This window comes from Oreochromis aureus, linkage group 4 (assembly GCF_013358895.1).
Source record: "Oreochromis aureus strain Israel breed Guangdong linkage group 4, ZZ_aureus, whole genome shotgun sequence".
NCBI lineage: Eukaryota > Metazoa > Chordata > Actinopteri > Cichliformes > Cichlidae > Oreochromis > Oreochromis aureus.
The window spans coordinates 35535207-35556592 of record NC_052945.1 but is presented as its reverse complement, the minus strand read 5'-3'; the positions used below and the strand labels follow the sequence as shown (position 1 = coordinate 35556592).

Genomic DNA, 21386 nt, shown 5'->3' with positions numbered 1-21386 from the left:
TAGCTTTTCTGCTTAGCAATTTAATTAAAAACTTTTAGATACATTCCTTCTTCATAGTATAATCTTCACATGCTTCATCTGAAGCACACTTTCTGTGTGCTCACTACCTAATTTATAACCAAAGTATTCACTCACTGTCTGTACTGTTTCGCTAGCTTAGCTTAGCTCGTAGCCGACTCGTTAGCACCATGGCTACTTCACCTGTCCCTCCTGCAGCTAGCCAGGCCCCTGTAGCTGGTGTAGCCGAAGATAGCGTAGGCCCCGCTAGCTGTTCCCCGGCAGACCCCAAGCAGCTGGGGAAAGAGGGCGGCTGGGTGACGGTGAGGAGGAAGCATAGTCCTAAACAGAAGACCCAGGTACACCACCAACCTGTTCATGTGTCTAACCGTTTTTCCCCACTCGGTGACACACCCGCCGGGGGTCAAACTCTGGTAATTGGTGATTCTGTTCTCAGACACGTGAACCTAGAGACACCGGCAGCCATAGTCAATTGCCTTCCAGGGGCCAGAACAGACGACATTGAAGGAAATTTAAAACTGCTGGCTAAGGGTAAACGTAAATACAGTAAGATCATAATTCACGTCGGCAGTAATGACACCCGGTTACGCCAATCGGAGGTCACTAAAATCAATATTGAATCGTTGTGTAACTTTGCCAAAACAATGTCGGACTCTGTAGTTTTCTCTGGTCCCCTCCCCAATCAGACCAGGAGTGACATGTTTAGCCGCATGTTCTCCTTAAATTGCTGGCTGTCTGAGTGGTGTCCCAGAAACGATGTGGGCTTCATAGATAATTGGCAAACCTTCTGGAGGAAACCTGGTCTTGTTAGGAGAGACGGCATCCATCCCACTTTGGATGGAGCAGCTCTCATTTCTAGAAATATGGACCAATTTATTAAACCCCCCAAAATATGACTATCCAGAGTTGGGACCAGGAAGCAGAGTTGCAGTCTTACACGCCTCTCTGCAGCTTCTCTCCTCCTGCTACCCCCCCAAAAACCCATAAAACCCCAAAAAATCAAAAAGAAAGAACAATACAGTATCCACATCTGAACCAAAGAGTAAAACAATGAAATGTGGATTATTAAATATTAGGTCTCTCTCCTCCAAGTCTCTGTTAGTACATGACTTAATAATTGATCAACAAATCGATTTACTCTGCCTTACAGGAACCTGGTTGCAGCAGGATGATTATGTTAGTTTACATGAATCAACACCCCGAGTCATTCTAACTACCAGAAACCTCGAAGCACAGGCCGAGGGGGTGTGGCAGCAATTTTCACACCAGCCTATTAATCAACCAAAGACCAAGACAGACTTTTAATTCATTTGAAAGCCTGATGCTTAGCCTCGTCCCACCCCAGCTGTAAAACTCAGAAACCAGTCTTACTTGTTATCATCTATCGTCCACCTGGGCCTTACACAGAGTTTCTCTCTGATTTCTCAGACTTTTTATCTGATTTAGTACTCAACTCAGATAAAATAATTATTGTGGGTGATTTTAACATTAATGTAGATGCTAAAAATGAGAGCCTCAACATGGCATTTAATCTGTTATTAGACTCAATTGGCTTCTCTCAAAATGTAAAAGAACCCACCCACCACTTTAATCACACTCTAGATCTTGTTTTAACATATGGCATAGAAACTGAACATTTAACAGTGTTTCCTGAAAACCCTCTGCTGTCTGATCATTTCCTGATAACATTTACATTTACAATAATTGATCACACAGCAGTGGAGAGTAGACTTTATCACAGTAGATGTCTTTCTGAAAGTGCTGTAACTAAGTTTAAGAATATAATCCACCCACTGTTATCATCTTCAATGCCCTGTACCAACATAGAGCAGAGCAGCTATCTGAATGCTACTCCGACAGAGGTCGATTATCTTGTTAATAATTTTACCTCCTCACTACGTACGACTCTGGATACTGTAGCTCCTGTGAAAACTAAGGTCTCAAATCAGAAGTACCTGACTCCGTGGTATAATTCTCAAACACGTAGCCTAAAGCAGATAACTCGTAAGCTGGAGAGGAAATGGCGTGTCACAAATTTAGAGGATCATCATTTAGCTTGGAGAAATAGTTTGCTGCTTTATAAGAAAGCCCTCCATAAAGCCAGAACATCTTACTATTCATCACTGATTGAAGAAAATAAGAACAACCCCAGGTTTCTCTTCAGCACTGTAGCCAGGCTGACAAAAAGTCAGAGCTCTACTGAGCCAACAATCCCTTTAACATTAACTAGTAATGACTTCATGAACTTCTTCACAAATAAAATTCTTATCATTAGAGACAAAATTACCAATAATCATCCCACAGATGTAATATCGTCCACAGCTACTTTTAGTACCATTGATGTTAAGTTAGACTCTTTTTCTCCAATTGATCTTTCTGAGTTAACTTCAATAATTAATTCCTCCAAACCATCAACGTGTCTTTTAGACCCCATTCCTACAAAACTGCTCAAAGAAGTCCTGCCATTAATTAATGCTTCGATCTTAAATATGATCAACCTATCTCTAATAATCGGCTATGTACCACAGGCCTTCAAGCTGGCTGTAGTTAAACCTTTACTTAAAAAGCCATCTCTAGACCCAGCTGTCTTAGCTAACTATAGGCCAATCTCCAACCTTCCTTTCATATCAAAAATCCTTGAAAGAGTAGTTGTCAAACAGCTAACAGATCATCTGCAGAGGAATGGCTTATTTGAAGAGTTTCAGTCAGGTTTCAGAGCTCATCACAGCACAGAAACAGCTTTAGTGAAGGTTACAAATGATCTTCTTATGGCCTCTGACAGTGGACTCATCTCTGTGCTTGTCCTGCTAGACCTCAGTGCTGCGTTCGATACTGTTGACCATAATATCCTATTAGAGCGATTAGAACATGCTGTAGGTATTACAGGTACTGCACTGCAGTGGTTTTTATCATATCTATCTAATAGACTCCAATTTGTACATGTAAATGGAGAGTCCTCTTCACCCACTAAGGTCAATTATGGAGTTCCACAGGGTTCAGTGCTAGGACCAATTCTGTTTACATTATACATGCTTCCTTAGGCAGCATCATTAGAAGACATAGCATAAATTTTCACTGCTATGCAGATGACACGCAGCTCTATCTATCCATGAAGCCAGGTAACACACACCAATTAGTTAAACTGCAGGAATGTCTTAAAGACATAAAGACCTGGATGGCCGCTAACTTTCTGCTTCTTAATTCAGATCAAACTGAGGTTATTGTACTCGGCCCTGAAAATCTTAGAAATATGGTATCTAAGCAGATTCTTACTCTGGATGGCATTACCTTGGCCTCCAGTAACACTGTGAGGAACCTTGGAGTCATTTTTTACCGGGACATGTCCTTCAACGCACATATTAAACAACTATGTAAGACTGCTTTCTTCCATTTGCACAACATCTCTAAAGTTAGAAATATCCTGTCTCAGAGTGATGCTGAAAAACTAGTTCATGCATTTATTACTTCCAGGCTGGACTACTGTAATTCATTATTATCAGGATGTCCTAAAAACTCGCTGAAAAGTCTTCAGCTAATCCAAAATGCTGCAGCAAGAGTACTGACAGGGACTAGAAAGAGAGAGCATATTTCTCCTGTTTTGGCTTCCCTTCATTGGCTTCCTGTTAAATCCAGAATTGAATTCAAAATCCTGCTCCTCACATAGAAGGTCTTAAATAATCAGGCCCCATCTTATCTTAATGACCTTGTAGTACCATATCACCCTATTAGAGCACTTCGCTCTCGCTCTGCAGGCTTACTTGTTTGTCCTAGAGTATTTAAAAGTAGAATGGGAGGCAGAGCCTTCAGTTTTCAGGCCCCTCTTCTGTGGAACCAGCTTCCAGTTTGGATTCGGGAGACAGACACTATCTCTACTTTCAAGATTAGGCTTAAAACTTTCCTTTTTGCTAAAGCATATAGTTAGGGCTGGACCAGGTGACCCTGAATCCTCCCTTAGTTGTGCTGCAATAGACGTAGGCTGCCGGGGATTCCCATAATGCATTGAGTTTTTCCTTTCCAGTCACCTTTCTCACTCACTATGTGTTAATAGACCTCTCTGCATCGAATCATATCTGTTATTAATCTCTGCCTCTCTTCCACAGCATGTCTTTATCCTGTTTTCCTTCTCTCACCCCAACCAGTCACAGCAGATGGCCGCCCCTCCCTGAGCCTGGTTCTGCTGGAGGTTTCTTCCTGTTAAAAGGGAGTTTTTCCTTCCCACTGTCGCCAAAGTGCTTGCTCATAGGGGGTCATATGATTGTTGGGTTTATCTCTGTATTTATTATTGTGCTATCTACTGTACAATATAAAGCGCCTTGTAGCGACTTTTGTTGTGATTTGGCGCTATATAAATAAAATTGAATTGAATTGAATTGAATTGAACAAGAGGCTGAGGTATGAATTGTGTCAGTTATTTTTTCCCAGTTACCTTCCCCAAATTTAAGACCCATTTCCTGTTCCCAACTTGAAGCAATTTCTTTTGGTTGAGTAATTGCCCGATGCCATAATTAAAGTATATATTTGTGATATTAGGGCCCTACTGTGAGGCTTCAACTGGAATAATTCTTCCCACCAAGGCTTGAGAGGCTGACTTGGAAACTCTGGCAAGATAGAACATGCACAGTCTTATTTGAAAGTAGCGGAACAAATGATACATGGGCAAATCATACAAAGAACAAAGGTGACTAAAGCTGAGAAAAGCGTTATCTTTAAAATGTCATAAAAACATTTGATACCTTTTCTTGCCCATATACAGAAGGAGGAGTCCACCAGGGATGGGAGGAAGAGGTGGTTGTTGCAGATTGGGGTCAGAGCATAAGCAGAGACTGAATTGAAGTGACGCCGGAATTGATACCATATTTTTAGAGAGGCAATTACAACAGGGTTGTCTGTAAATTGTAACAGGGAAACAGGAAGGGATGAAAATAATAGTACTGAAAGTGAGGAAGAGAAACACGATTGAGCCTCAAGGCAACACCAAGTAGCTTGAGGTTCATTCAGCCAATAGGTATACTTTTGAATGTTGGCTGCCCAATAGTAAAACATCAAGTTGGGCAGAGCAAGACCCCCGCTGAGCTTACCCTGTTGTAGTGAGGTCATACTAATCCTTGGGGTCTTATTTGCCCATATAAATGATGAAATCATTTGATTCACAGATTTGAAAAAGGATTTAGGTAAAAACAGTGGGATACACTGAAAAAGATAAAGAAATTTGGGTAGAATATTCATTTTTATAATACTAATCCTGCCAAGAAGTGATACAGGAAGGTTTGCCCACCTTTGAAAAGCCAACCTTATATAGGTCAGCAAAGGGTTAAAATTTGCTGTTCGGAAAGCTTTAAATGAACTGGTAATATGCACTCCTAGATATCTAAAGCCTGAAGAAGCTAGATGGAAATTACAATCAGTTTGGCTAAGCTCTTGTGCAGCTGGGTTTATGGGAAAACATTCACTTTTTTGTATATTAATCTTGTAGGCAGAGAAAGAGCCAAAATTTAGAAGTATTTTCATTGTTGGATTTGTAACATATAATAATAAGTCATCTGCATATAGAGCAACTCTATGTTCCGTACCACCACGAATAACCCCTTGAAACAGAGGAGAGGTTCTGAGAGTCACAGAGAGAGGCTAAAGTGAAAAGTAAAGGTGAGAGTGGGCAACCTTGACGTCTACCACGTGATAGAGTAAAAAACTCCAAATTCACAGTATTAGTACAAACAGATGCCAATGGAGTAGTATATAAAAGATGAATCCAAGATATAAAATTGTTACCAAAACCAAATTTCCTCAAGACTGCAAAAAGATACCCCCATTGCACTCGATTGAATGCTTTTTCGGCATCCAATGAGATTACCACCTCAGGAGCAGTGCTATGATTTTTGGAATATATTATATTAAGAAGGGACCGTATATTAAAAAAGGAATGTCTTCCTTTAATAAAGCCTGTCTGTTCGTCTAAAGTTTAAAGTCTACATTGATTGATTGATTGACTGATTGATTGAATCTTTATTTTGAACATGTTGAAAAAGTACAACAACATAGAATTAAAAAGAGACAAATAAACAAAGCAAAACAAAAGGAAAACGAGCAACCACAACTACAAATAACTTTCATGTTTCATGTATCGACTTATTGGTCGATTGGAGCTACAATAGGTAGGAACCTTTCCTTCTTTATGCATTAATGAGATAGAAGCCTGTCTTAGTGTCTGAGGAAGAGAGCCTTGTTTCAATGACTCCTCAAAAACCGACAACAGCAAAGGGGCCAGTTTTATGTGGAATTTTAAGGATTTGATTGATAATATAACCTCATCCAAAGTGAGGGGTGCATCAATTTCTGCTGCTCTTGAGGTTGCAATTGTAGGGGTAGCCAGTTTGTTAAGAAACTGGTTCATATCTATAGAATTGAAGGGGAATTCTGATGTATACAGAGCACTATAAAATGACTTAAAAATTGAGTTGATTTCAGTTGGATCAGAAGTCAAAGTTTCCGATTCATTTTTAATTTGCAAAATTTGGCGAGATGCCGATTGGTGACTTAACTGGTGGGCTAGCAGACGAGAGGCTTTATCACCATGTTCATAATAGTTGCCATGGGACTGTAATAACAATTGCTCTGCATCATGGGTCGACAGGAGACTGAACTCAGATTGTAGGTTAAGACGGTGCTTATATATTTCAGGTGACAGAGTTTGAGCATATTGGCGGTCTAGAGCTTGAATTTTGGCAGAAAGTTCATTTTGCTTAGCTTTCTTTGATTTAGATAGTTGAGATGAATAGGAAATAATTTGGCCTCTGAGCTAAGCTTTAAGTGTTTCCCATAGTAGAGAATTTGAGATGTCCTCTGGCTCATTCGTAGTTAAGAAATCATCAATTGCAGATGAGATATAGTCACAGAAAGCTGAATCAGACAAGAGTAGAGAATTCAACCTCCATGGATACTAAGGTCTATAGCCAGGGGACAAAGCCATATCCAGGACTAATGGAGCATGATCAGATATAACAATTGGAAGATATTCAGAGTTGCAAACTTTAGAAGCCATGGAGCCATTTATAAAAAAGTAATCGATGCTAGAATATGTGTGATGAACATTTGAAAAAAAGGAATATTCTCTGGCTTGGGGATTAAAAAACCTCCAAGGATCAATGTATCCATTTTGGGTCATAAAGTGTGAGAAAGCCCTGGACATAGCAGATGATGCTTTAGAGCCAGTGGCAGAGTGTCTAAAGCTGGGTCAATAACGCAGTTTAAATCACCTCCAAAGATCAGGAGGTGCATATTTAAGTCAGGAATCATCCTCAAAAGATTATTAGCAAACAGAGCGTTGTCAAAGTTTGGGGCATAGATGTTCACTAAGACAACTGGGTTATTCAGGAGGGTTCCTACAACAATTAGATATCGTCCATTTTTGTCAGCAATCAATTTAGTGAGAGAAAAATGTATTTTATTCCTAAATAAGATTGCCACTCCTCTGGCTCTAGTATCAAAGTCTGAGTGAAACATATGACCTATCCATGGAGGTCTGAAGGTCTGAAGTCTTTTATAATCTTTGACTCGCAAATGAGTCTCCTGGAGAAAAACTACATCTGCATTGAGATGTTTTAAGTGACTGAGAACGCAAGATCTCTTTACCGGACCGTTCAAGCCTTTCACATTCCAAGACAAAAATCTAACAGTACTATTGTTAGTGCTATACCCAGTCATATATATGTTTTACTGAAATCTGGTTTATGACAAGATGACCGTACATGGGAGGGGAGAAAAACAAAACAAAACGACAAAAAGAAAAAAAGAAGAAGAAGCAGAAAAACAAAAAATCAAAAACAAAAAGCCCCCCCCAAAAAAACCCAAATACAAACAAAGCAAACAAACACAGGAACAATAACGCAAGGTGTAACAACCACATCTGTGGGCCATAGTTCCCCCCACCCCACCCCACCCCAACCACCTGGTCCCATTTCTGAACTAAGGTGACCGCAGTATATCCCCAACAACTTCAACCTCCTAGCCCAAACTCCTGCTACATAGAAACTCCATACAACCTTAACTTTGGAGTACTAAGTATATATCCCAGTATAAATCAAACATCCTAAGGATCAGTGAACATTAATTCAAAATATTACCAAAGAAACATAAGAACCAGGTGTTAAGACAATAACAACTAGTATACCATGAAATAACAGAAATATACAGTGCTTGCCTGCCTTCTCTGTAATCGTCCGATTGCCTGTAGGTCAGCAAGGATTCAAGTCACTTTACTCGCAGCTGTCAGTCACTGTGGCCTTAAAGCTTCAACTTCGTTCCTCAAGCCCTGCACGAACTTATCGGCTTCTGAAGCAGACGTAAGCCACTTTTTCTCCCCTGTGGGCAGTATGATGCGTAGTTTAGCCGGGAAGAGGTGTGCAGGTTTAAATCCCCGCTTATAAAGTTCAGACATTGCGTCTTTAAACTCAGCTTGGTTCTTCACCACCTCAGGGTGTAATCTTCATATAGCCGGATCCAATGGCCATTGTAGCTGAGCTCGCTTCTTACGAGCTTCACGGATTACCAGGTCTTTTATGTGGTACCGGTGAAATCGCAGAATAACCGGCCGTGGTTTCGTCGATTTCGGAACTGGACTCCGGTGCGTCCTGTCCAGCTCGGGCGGTGAGGGAAGCACCTGCGCTCCGAAAACATCGACGAGAAGCTGAGAAAAGAAAGCTGTGGGGCGTGGACCTTCAATGTCCTCAGGTAATCCCACAAGTCGTATATTCTGCCTTCTGCTGCAACCTTCCAAGTCTGCCACCTTGGATTTTAGCCAGTTGTTGTCTTTGCGAAGCGTAGAGCATTCGGACTCTAATTGATCCAGACATTGGTCAAATTCAGTGTATGTCGATTCCAAAGAGTTAATGCGTTGACCGTGGTCCTACACTGCAGACTGCACATTGTGTAACTTAGAGGACAAGTCCTCGAAGGATGACCTAAAGTCCGCTAGCAATGCAGCTCTATGCTCCTCGAGCATTAAGCTAATCTCGGCTGCAGTTACAGGTGCTGCAGGTGTCGAAGTTTCTCGGTCTCGATCTTGTTTGCCCTTTGACTTTGACATTTTTTGGATCTTGGGTAGTCGACAATGGCAAAAGACATCCAAAACTGGGATTCAAAATCTCAAAGAAGTAGGTTCGCCAGATAAATGCTGAACCATGTAGAGGAGCAGACCTAAAACACGTCTATTCAGTAAACGCCATTACCGGAAGTCCATAATTGGCCATTTTAAACTATTTTTGATTTTCCCTCTACATTTCACCTTTAAAAACTATTAACTTTGTGTCTTTGTATCTGAATTTACAGTGATGTTTTCATTTTGACATACTGTATTAACACAATTGATCTAAAATCAGACAAAAAACATAAAATCCGAGTAGAAAAAGTTATTTTTTACTGTAACAACCACAAACATGTTTATTGAATCACTTTTCATAACTTTAAATGCAAATATAAATTGTCAATTTTAAAATCCTATGCACAAGTTTTGCAAACAAAGTTATTTGTAGCCATTTACCTTTTACCCTTTTTTAATAACCATTTCAAACTAGTTACATAACAATCAGCTGTTCTGCATTCAATAAGATGCCACATAAATTATTTGTGCCACTCCAAATATCTCTGTCCACTATAAAGGAGAACATCACAGCCTGACACCTGCAGGTCTGACAGCAGCAGGTGTATCACTCATCCTGTTTTCATTCCGCAATCGCCTCGTTGTTCTGACACACAACACAAAACTATCCACAACACTACACGCTAACTACACAAGACAACACATTAACTACACACTCCAAACACGCTAAACATCACAAATCTCTCACATCTCAAAACTCGCTCTCTCTCTTTTTCTCTCTCTCTCTTGCCGTCACTCCTAAAACTTCCCCCTCTTCCTAAACATCCAAATGTCATGTTGCCATATCATTTTTTGATTGGTCGACATGGTACATTCTTCCACCAATACAAAAGGGGTGGGTTTTTTTATTTGTTTGTTTTTATTTTTTGGTCATAAGCAGAGAGTGCTTGCTAGCTCTGTCCTTAGACAGTAAACGTGACGAAACTAATCAGGAAAAAACGCCGCGTATATATTGTTTATCATGACTCTGGTTTTACGTGGCCTATCAACACAATTTAAAAACTGGTATATATCACCTTGTTGCTTTGTCATCTTGAAGTGGTCATGTGATTGGCTTATCACGACTACTTTATTCTTCCTCAGTCAAACAGCAGCACTCATGCGATTGTTTTGCCCCCTAGCTCCAGGTGTTGTGCCAAAAAGTGATCATCTGCCAGAAAGTGATTGCCGTCTGCGGGAGCGCACGCAGCTGCTTAAAGCTGTAGCACCCAGATTAATTACGTAGACAGCTACTTCCGTGCAGCTGATATAAGATGCGGTAAGCTGAAGACAGCTTCAACCGTCTTTTTGTTGAAAAATAGTAACACGACCGCACCACATTTTCTTGTTAGTCACGGTAATGGCGTTGTAACGATAGAAATAGTAATTAGTTAGATTACTTGTTACTGAAAAAAGTAACGCCGTTACTTGTAACACCGTTATTCCCATCACTGGTGACGGTCTGGGGCTGTTTTGCTACTTCAGGACCTGGAAGACTTGCCGTAATAAATGAAACCATGCTGTCTACCAAAACATCCTGAAGGAGAATGTCCGCCCATATGTTCATGCACCAGGACAATGATCCAAAACACACCAAGTCCACCTCTGACTGGCTTACAAAAAAACAAAATGAAGATTTTGCAGCGGCCTAGTCAAAGTCCTGCCCTGAATCTAGTTGAGATGCTGTAGCGTAACCTTTAAAGGCAGTTCATGCTCAAAAACCCTTCAATGTGGCTGAATTACAATTCTGCAAGATGAGTGGGCAAAAATTCCTCCAAAGTGTTGTGAAAGACTCACTGCCAGTTATCAGAAATGTTTGATTGCAGTTGTTGCTGCTAAGGGTCCAACCAATTATTAGTTTCATGAGGCAATTACCTTTCCACACAGGGCCATGTAGATTTGGATTTTTTCCTCTTAATAATAAATACCTTAAATAGGAAATTATCTGTTTACTTGTGTTATCTTTGTCTAATGTTTTAATTTGTTCTGATCTGACATATTAAAGTGTGACAAACATACAAAAAGATAGGAAATTGGGAAGGGGGAAAACACTTTTTCCCACCACTGCATATGACTGACATTGTACTGTAAACTGTAAAACTCTGTTATTTTGTTATTTTCACAGGATCGGGTGTAACAATTACACTGTGCATAGGATGGAGAAGTTGTATAGAGAGATAGCCACAAGCAGAAATGATTTTCTGTATCATTCAATGGTGTATTTGGATAAACTGGTCAGCAAGTCACAGACTGGGTGGAAGTTATTGTCCAGCATTGTCTTTATCTTGGACAACATTCTGGGGATCTGTCGTGTATAGAATGAACAGCAAAGGGGAACACATGGTCCCTTGCAGTCCCCCTGATCACCTTGTCACCTGATTATGTGCATCTTTAACACAATGTTAAAGATGCACATAATCAGCAATCCAGGAAACAAGAGATACATCCACCTGCATCACTGTCAGCTTATCACCCAGGAGGGTCATGACCCTTACACAACTCGCTGGCTGGTCCAGATCGACGTAGACACAACTGAGAAGGTAGATGATGGCGTCTTGAGTTTCAAGGTGGGGCTGGTAAGCAAACTGAAGGGGATCCTGATGTGGCCTAACTATAGGTCGCAATGGGTCAAGGAGGAGTCTTTCCCGCGTCTTCATGACGTGGAAAGTCAGTCCCACAAGTCTGTAATCCTGGGAGCCACTGGCGACGCATGACATCTTCCACGGTATGCTCAAGCTCATCATGAAAATTTCCTGAAAGATTCTGGGATGCACAGCCCTTGAGGACACGGGGACTCACTCCATCTGGTCCAGCAGACTTCCCTGAGTCTTCTCATCTGTCTCTGAGAGTGAAAGTGAAGGGTGGGGGAGGGGGGCAGGACTTGGTGCAGTGTGGAGAGACAGGGAGAGAAGGTGGCTGTGGATTGCAGGCTGACTACAGGTAAGTCAGTAGGGGTGTCACGATGAGTTGTGTGGCTGTCAGTGGCTGGACCCACGTGCAGGACTCGGAGACAAAACATTAACTTAAACGGCAGCTTTATTTGCTGGTGAGACACACTTGGCGATACATAAACAACAACTTAAACTAACTAGACTGGAGATGCAAATGACGCTAACCTGAAGGTAGACGACGAAGAATACACACACAACAAACGTGGAGGACGCAACAACTGGCAGGGAAAAACACAGGGCTTAAATACATACTGAGGTGATTAGGGAATGTGAAACAGGAGGAGAGCACAGCTGGGACTCATTGGACATGACAAGACAAGGGGAGGCAAAACTCAACACATTGACATAGTACACAGACTTTCAAAGTAAAACAGGAAACTGAACAGACATGGACTAAACTAGGGGATACAGTGACAGAACAAGAGACACACTGACAGAAATGACTGTATACTAACAGAAGTAACACAGAACCACGACCTAAGAAGGAGAACACAAGAAATGCCAAGGAACTAGAGAGTTAGGAATACTAGCGACAGAAATCAAACCCAAGAGAATCAAAACACATCATGAAATCAAAGATAACTATTACAAACAGAAAAACACTGAGTCCACAGACTCAGAACCGTGACAAGGGGGCTGTAGCAAATAAATCACTACAAAGCAATTCCAAGTGCCAGCACTTAAACAAGAGCTATAATTCTGATAAAGTAGATTATCAAAGTTTTCAAAAATTAAACATTTGAAAATCACATTTCCAGGTAGCAACCCATTTATGATGATGGACTACCAACTGTAGAATCAAATATTGTGTGGTTTATGTAGATGAAGTCAAGTCTCCTTTGGATTTGAACTAGGATGATGATTAGGATGTTTGAGATAGAAATTAAAACTACGGAATAATCAGTGTTGGGGAGTAATGGAGTACATGTACCGGCATTATGTATTTAAAATACAAAATATGAGTAACTGTATTCAGTTACAGTTACCGTTTAAAAAGGTGGTATTCAGAATACAGTTACTTTGTTGAAATAAATGGATTACATGGCGGTCTTTTCCTGTTTCATATGTTAGGCTATGCTCTCTCTATTTTTGGTAATTCCACGCCGGTGGAAACCCAAACAAAACACGCATTAAGAGGCTCTAATGCCTGTGTCTCAATCTCACGGCCCATGTCACCTCTACTTGCGGCCGCATAATGACGTGAAGAAATATTTTTTTAAATTATTGTTCAAAAAATTATTTAATATGAAGGCAATGGGGAGAGTTTTACAGGCATAGCCCTTAAGAATGTAACCTCATGGGCAGTGTAGTCCAGTTGTAAGTAAGCTAGTAAAGCTAGTTTTCGGCTACGAGCCCGACACAAACCCGACATATTAGCCAGAGGTCCCTTTACTATGGTTTGAGCCGCGGACCTGTTTTATATACGCGCGGAATAGTTTTCTATACGAGATCGCTGCAAAAAGTGCAGCCTTACCTAATGTCCACCCCACTGTTACTCATTTTATATTAAGATTTAAACATCTAGTTGGTATTGGTATGGCGAGTAACCTTCAGTAATAGTAATAAATCACACAGCAGTAGTACATTCATAGTTGTAAAAAGCATGATAATACAGGGTGGGTCATTTATATGGATACACCGTAATAACATGGGAATGGTTGGTGATATTAAAGTCCTATTTGTGGCACATTAGTATATGTGAGGGGGCAAACTCCTCAAGATGGGTGGTGACCATGGTGGCCACTTAGAAGTTGGCCATCTTGGACACAACTTTTGTTTTTTCAATAGGAAGCGGGCCATGTGACACATCAAACGTATTGGTAATGTCACAAGAAAAACAATGGTGTGCTTGGTTTCAATGTAACTTTATTCTTTCATGAGTTATTTACAAGTTTCTGACCACTTATAAAATGTGTTCAATGTGCTGCCCATTGTGTTGGAATGTCAATGCAACCCTCTTCTCCCACTCTTCACACTGTTAACAACACCGCAGGAGAAATGCCAGCACAGGCATCCAGTATCCATAGTTTCAGGTGCTGCACATCTCGTATCTTCACACCATAGACAATTGCCTTCAGATGACCCCAAAGATAAAAGTCTAAGGGGGTCAGATCGGGAGACCTCGGGGGCCATTCAACTGGCCCACGACGACCAATCCACTTTCCAGGAAACTGTTCATCTAGGAATGCTCGGACCTGGCACCCATAATGTGGTGGTACACCATCTTGCTGGAAAAACTTGTGCCAGCTTCAGTGCATAAAGAGGGAAACACATCATCATGTAGCAATTTCAAATATCCAGTGGCCTTGAGGTTTCCATTGATGAAGAATGGACCCACTATCGTTGTACCCCATATACCACACCAAACCATCACTTTTGTTGTTCCAACTGTCTTGGAGGGATCCATCCAATGTGGGTTAGTGTCAGACCAATAGCGGTGGTTTTGTTTGTTAACTTCACCATTCACATAAAAGTTTGCCTCATCACTGAACAAAATCTTCTGCGTGAACTGAGGGTCCTGTTCCAATTTTTGTTTTGCCCTTTCTGCAAATTCTGTACGCCGATCTGGGTCATCCTCATTGAGATGCTGCAGTAGCTGGAGTTTGTAAGGGTGCCATTTGTGAGTAGCTAATATCCGCCGAAGGGATGTTAGACTAATGCCACTCTCCAGTGACATGCGGCGAGTGCTACGCTGTGGGCTCTTGCTGAATGAAGCTAGGACAGCCACTGATGTTTCTTCATTAGTGACAGTTTTCTTGTGTCCACATTTTGGCAAATCCAACACTGAACCAGTTTCACGAAACTAAGCAAGCAGTTTGCTAACTGTAGCATGGGAGATGGGTGGTCTAGTAGGGTGTCTTGCATTGAAATCTGCTGCAATGACCCGGTTACTGCGTTCACCAGATATCAACACAATTTCGATCCGCTCCTCACGTGTTAACCTCTTCGACATGTCAATGGCTGTGAACAAAGAGTAACTTGTAAATAACTCATGAAAGAATAAAGTTACATCCAAACCAAGCACACCATTGTTTTTCTTGTGACATTACCAATAAGTTTGATGTGTCACATGGCCCTCTTCCTATTGAAAAAACAAAAGTTGTATCCAAGATGGCCAACTTCTAAATGGCCACCATGGTCACCACCCATCTTGAGGAGTTTGCCCCCTCACATATACTAATGTGCCACAAACAGGACTTTAATATCACCAACCATTCCCATTTTATTATGGCGTATCCATATAAATGGCCCACCCTGTATATTAAGTAATCCAAAGTATTCAGAATACATTACTCTCATTGAGTAACGTAACGGAATACGTTACAAAAACACATTTTGGGGCATGTAATTTGTAATCTGTAGTGGAATACATCTTCCCAACACTGGAATAATTCATAATGGTGTGCTGTTGGCATTTTAAGCCAAAAAATTTACTTTTTAGACAAAGTATTCCACCTTTTTAGACTGTTTTTGGCAACCTGTGTGTGTGCGTGTTTGAAAAAGTGTTAAACCATAGTAAAAAGGTTGTTCTTACTTAAGCCGGTGCTTTTGTAACAGTGAAGATGGGGGGAGCTTGGAAAGCTTTAACTCATTTTATTTGTGTTTGTTTAATGCAAAAAAGGAAAATCAGAATCACAGTTAGAATTACAAATGCTCCACCTCAGCGTGAGATGATTGTACCGGAGCGACCATTCCCGAGAGAGTCACACAGCAGCCGGTGTGGGCAAAGTAACATTCTCTCTTACTCACGGTGTGACCCCCGAGGTGGGACTCCTCCCTGATCCACCAATACGGCAATTTAAAATAGAGGTGGCCCTACCCTTTACTACAGAGAAAAACCACTGATCAGTAAAGCAATTTCAGAAACGCCGGCTCTGGCTCTGACCAATCAGAGAGCGGAGGAGGCCGGTTTTAACCTGATATATTTGAAACAGCTGTCCCCCCCCGCACCAACACACACACACACACCTTCACCCAACCCCAGTGACACCGAGTGACTGGAAGTTCTCGCTTGCCTGACTTTCACCTACTGGAAATATCCCCCTGACTGTAACCCCAGCTGCAATCTCAAACTCCTCCCAGACCGTAAATAAAGTCATTTCAGAGAGGCGGGCTCTCGCTTCATCCACTGAGAGACCAGGGGACGGTTTTGATCTGACCAATGAGCCGAATCCACAGCCTTGTGAAGAGTGAAGCGCGGAGTCCTTACCAGCTGCCCCACAACTCAGTGTTGCTGGTCCCCTCACCACATTCAGGCGTTTTTCCACTTAAAACATCCCCTTTCAGATATTTTTGATGAACTGCCAAAGAACCATTTTTAACCCCACCTCAATGGTGAAAAGCACAAAGTTTTGGCTGAGGCATACAGGCACTGTGGAAAAGGTAAAGTTGTGTAAGTTTTCCAAAACTGTTTTGTGAACACTTTTCCATGTTCCAGGTTCTGTTTGAGTCTCGTTAGATGATGTGGCCCATCTGATGGGTCTTATCCAAAATCACTTGTTTGAACTAATGTCGGCAGAAGCAGCTCCTTTTAGCTTCTGTGATGCATTTACTTCTCTCACCTTAAACTAGACGTTAGTGTGGTCAAAGTTAACATGTGTCCTGTTACCATCTTGTATTTCTAAAACCCAACTTCAGTGTTCGCCCTGTAGACTCTCAGATGGAAACACCGATGAATTGAGACATCATCAGGACGTCTTTAATGTCTTAAATTTTTGCTGTTTTTATGTTTTATATTAAAAACTTTAACATTTTATATTTTCAAATGAAAGCACAGTGACATGGAAAGATATTTTTCTTTAATGATGTTGCTGCAGCAATCTCAAATACTAATTATTCTGGGATTTTATGTTCGAACTATGTGATTTTGCAAAAGTGTGTGGAGTAAAATGACCTTTCAAATGTTGTGACCAAGAATCATTCAGGGTTATCAACACAAGCTGTATCAATAGCAGAAACAGTTCTCAGTGGTTACTGTTAGTCTTACAAACACATTCTTCTTCATGTCTGTTTACGTGGTTTTTATGGATAAAGTGATTTTCAGTAGTACAAGCATTGTCTAATGTTTCTTTGCTCTCCAGTATAAATGCAGGAACTTGCAGGCTTTATTAACACTGTCACAAACATTCAGTGCCAAAATCGGGGCTGACCCATGTTTCACTCTCTGTGTCTCTAAAAAAACAAACAGAATATTGGTAATCACTTCTAAACAATGGGGGTAGTTTATGGCTCTGTATCAGCTGCAACACGGCGTAGCATCTGGATGTTAGAATCTTTTACAGTAGCCCCAACTCCCAACCTGCAGCCCCTAGGTGTCTGACCCCTAACCCTTGCTGCCATATGTCCCTCTGAGGCCCTTGTGCAGTAGCAGTAACAGCTGTAGTAGTACTAGTACTGTGCAGGCTTCAAGAGTGGTCACTCTTCTGGCTTACAAATGGTGAAAACATGCCACATACACATGTCACACTGCAAATCTGAAATGTTGACAGGTAAATTATAAAAGGAGTTTAAAGTTCACTTTTGGCATAGACACAGACTTTATTAATCCCACACTGGGGATATTCACATGTTACAGCAGCACAAGGTCAGCAAGAAAAAGTGAATCACAGATATATTAATAAAATACAAAAATGAAGAAATAGTGCACAAATTTAAAACAGACAAAAAACCCAAACAAGAGTAATTACTACCGGTGTACAAATGGTTGTTAGAGAACTTTAGCATATCAGTATAAAGCTGACTGGAACTCCTGGTTAGTTATGGAAAAAATTATTAACTCAAAACTCTTTCTTTTCTCATTTAAAATTTCATAACAGGTTTATTTCTTAAATTTGCTGATACAGCCATAACATTAGTGATTGTATAATGCTGTTGTCTCTCACATCGTAACCTTTTCTCTCCACTACCACAACAGGATGATCCCCAAAGTATTATTCAATAAACACCGACTCTAAAACCAGAACAGAAAGATAAACTTGGAAGATTAAAGATTAAGACTTGTGTTTTTATAGTAGTAGTAAACCATCCCCTCATCTTCTCAGCCTTGTTGTACCTTAAAAGTCATACTTCCGAAAACATTTTGAATTTCAGTTATAACTGAGATGCTGTTATCAGAAATCTTATGCTCACCAGGAGCACATATCCCCACTTTCAAAACCTTAAGGTGTCAAATCCATCCATCCATCCATCCATCCATCCATCCTCATCCGCTTTATCCGAAGTCGGGTCGCGGGGGCAGCAGCCTAAGCAGAGAAGCCCAGACCTCCTCTCCCCAGCCACCTCCTCCAGCTCATCCGGGGAACACCAAGGCGTTCCCAGGCCAGCCGAGAGATATAATCTCTCCAGCGCGTCCTGGGTCTGCCCCTGGGCCTCCTCCCGGTGGGACATGCCCGAACACCTCACCCAGGAGGCGCCCAGGGGCATCCTTGTCAGATGCCCGAACCACCTCAACTGGCTCCTTTCGATGTGGAGGAGCAGCGGCTCTACTCTGAGCCCCTCCCGGATGGGTCGAACTTCTCACCCTATCTCTAAGGGATAGGCCAGCCACCACCCTCGGAGGAAGCTCATTTCTGCCGCTTGTATCCGCGATCTCGTTCTTTTCGGTCACTACCCACAGCTCGTGGCCATAGGTGAGGTCGGGACGTAGATCGACCGGTAAATTGAGAGCTTCGCTTTTACACTCAGCTCCCTCTTCACCACGACGGACCGGTGCAGCGTCCGCATCACTGCAGCCGCAGCACCAATCCGTCTGTCGATCTCCGGCTCCCTTCTCCCATCACTCGCGAACAAGACCCCGAGATACTTGAACTCCTCCACTTGGGGCAGGAACGTGTCAAATCCACGACCCCAATATGGGGTCATTACACGTGGTCTAGAAGGGCAAGTCACCCTTTACTGACACATTAAAGTAAGTTTAATGCTGGACAACAGGGCTAACAGCCTCATGCACTCTATGATTTTTGAGGCTTTTGTACAATGGTTCAGCCACAAGCATAATTTCCAGTTCTGGGTAAAGACCAATCTGTCTTCATGCTTCTTAAGAAATTAAGAGTGTCACGTTTTTCTTAAGTTCTTATTTATTAATGCCTACATAATAATGCACAGCATGTGCTCTGTGACATTAAGATCCCCTTTCAAGAGTTTGTGCACCACATTGTTTTTCCTTTGTTTTGTTTGTTTGTTGCCATCTTCTGTTCACCACCAAGTGTTTGCATTGGTTAATCATTTTAAGCCCAACCCTTCAGGTTGTTATGACTGGCCCAGAAAAACTCTGGGCCAGTCATAACAATTTCTTACACACTTTGTCATAGATGTAAAAGGACTGAAAAAAGAAGGTGCAATAGTAACTAAAATGAAAATGTTACAATTTTTGTGACTAACCGTTTTACTTCCAGGTGACTGTTGTTGTAATTTGGTGACACATAGATAAAACTGGATTGAAACTTCTGCTGTGCAGCTTACTGAGTGTCCTCTGATGGGCAGTGTGCAGTCACACAAAACAACAACTTAAATGTCACCATAACCCTGAATTAAAACAGAGTCTAACATCAACATTCTGAACCCTGGAGGTTGCAGGTTGTTCCCCAGTCTGCTTAATAGCATTACAGACAACTTTAGTGATGTTAAGTCTGTAAAACTGATCATCCGATTGATATTATAAATATTATACTGATATTATAGAAGGTAAGATGAATATTCCAACCTTGTGTAAGGAACGTTCTGGCTATGAAAAGATTTGTTTATCAAACCTACCTATAGATGTGGTGTGTTTACACAGATATTATGTCAATAATATAACTCACACTGAAGACTGGAAGGAGAGAAACAAACAAAAAACCTCGGACAAACCTTTAAATCACACTGGGGATATAACAACAACAACAGTTTTTAGATACAGAGGCTGTGATCTGGCAGGACTGAGACACTGGCAAAATCCATGAAGTCACTGCACCCAGTTATCCATTCTGTGTTTATACATTTCATGTTATTTTGTTATAAGTTGTGTTTAATGCTTTGGGTGCTTTAAAACCTTTGGATAAAGTATATTTTGTCTTGTCTCATTGATTCTGGTTTGTAATGGATGTGATTGATTAAAGGCAGGTGTATAAATATAACTGAAATGAAATTGAAAGTATAATGAACGAAATATGTAAACACCTTCTTTGAAGACTTACTGTGGCTGTGCCGGTTACTGTCTGACTGACAGAGTCTGATCCACTTTGCTCATTGTGGTTCTGTGAGGACTGGTACATGTTGAGTGGACAGTCACTGATGGAACCCTGGACCCCAGTGTAGTCCTGTGGTGCTGCCGGGTTCTGGTGTGGGTGAGAGTGTTGATGTGGATGGGCATGTGAAGCTGTAAAGTCAGCTAGAATGCTACTCTGGGGTGTGGGAGCAAATGGGGCTGATGGGAAAGCCTGGGCCATGGATGGGTCTGGGGGAGCTGGCAAGTCCTGGTTAGCCTGTATGAGAAAAGAGACGTGGTTTTTACTTCAGAGGACCAACTCAATTTAATTAAATTCAATATGATTGGCTCTCCCTCCCATTCTACTTTTAAATACTCTAGGAACAACAAGTAAGCCTGCAGTGTGAGAGCGAAGTGCTCTAATAGGGTGATATGGTACTACAAGGTCATTAAGATACAAAAACTTTTGAAAAGTAAAAAAAAATGGATAGTTCTATTTCCCTTAGGCAGTATCATCAGAAGACATAGCATACATTTTCACTGCTATGCAGATGACACGCAGCTCTATCTATCCACGAAGCCAGGTAACACACACCAATTAGTTAAACTGCAGGAATGTCTTAAAGACATAAAGACCTGGATGGCCGCTAACTTTCTGCTTCTTAATTCAGATCAAACTGAGGTTATTGTACTCGGCCCTGAAAATCTTAGAAATATGGTATCTAAGCAGATTCTTACTCTGGATGGCATTACCTTGGCCTCCAGTAACACTGTGAGGAACCTTGGAGTCATTTTTGACCAGGACATGTCCTTCAATGCACATATTAAACAAATATGTAGGACTGCTGACTACTGCACAAGTTACACACTTGTGAATCTGCTGACTGTTCTTGTTGAATTCAGTTGCATAAATCCACAAAGACCAGCAGGTCAGCTGATCACAGCCTGTACACTAAGAAAACCTGTCGAAGCTCACGTTAGAAATGTCTGTGACTTGTGATTCTTTTCCCTCCACACATCTTGGGGTTTTCTGATCTGCTGAAACTCACTTTAACCCTTGACGGTACTTTTACTTTTTAGGTGTGGTTAAGTGCCCCTC

General features: G+C 41.4%; 1 protein-coding gene across 1 annotated transcript in view; it reads right to left on the bottom strand.

The window, feature by feature from the left end:
* LOC120439728 (RNA binding protein fox-1 homolog 1-like) overlaps window positions 1-20567 on the bottom strand; it is a 122182-nt gene extending 101615 nt beyond the window's left edge. Inside the window, exon 1 of the mRNA XM_039610648.1 lies at window positions 20277-20567. Coding sequence (XP_039466582.1) covers window positions 20277-20528 — 252 coding nt within the window. The 5' untranslated portion in view covers window positions 20529-20567. The remainder of the gene's footprint in view (window positions 1-20276) is intronic.
* Between the last annotated feature and the right edge of the window lie 819 nt (window positions 20568-21386).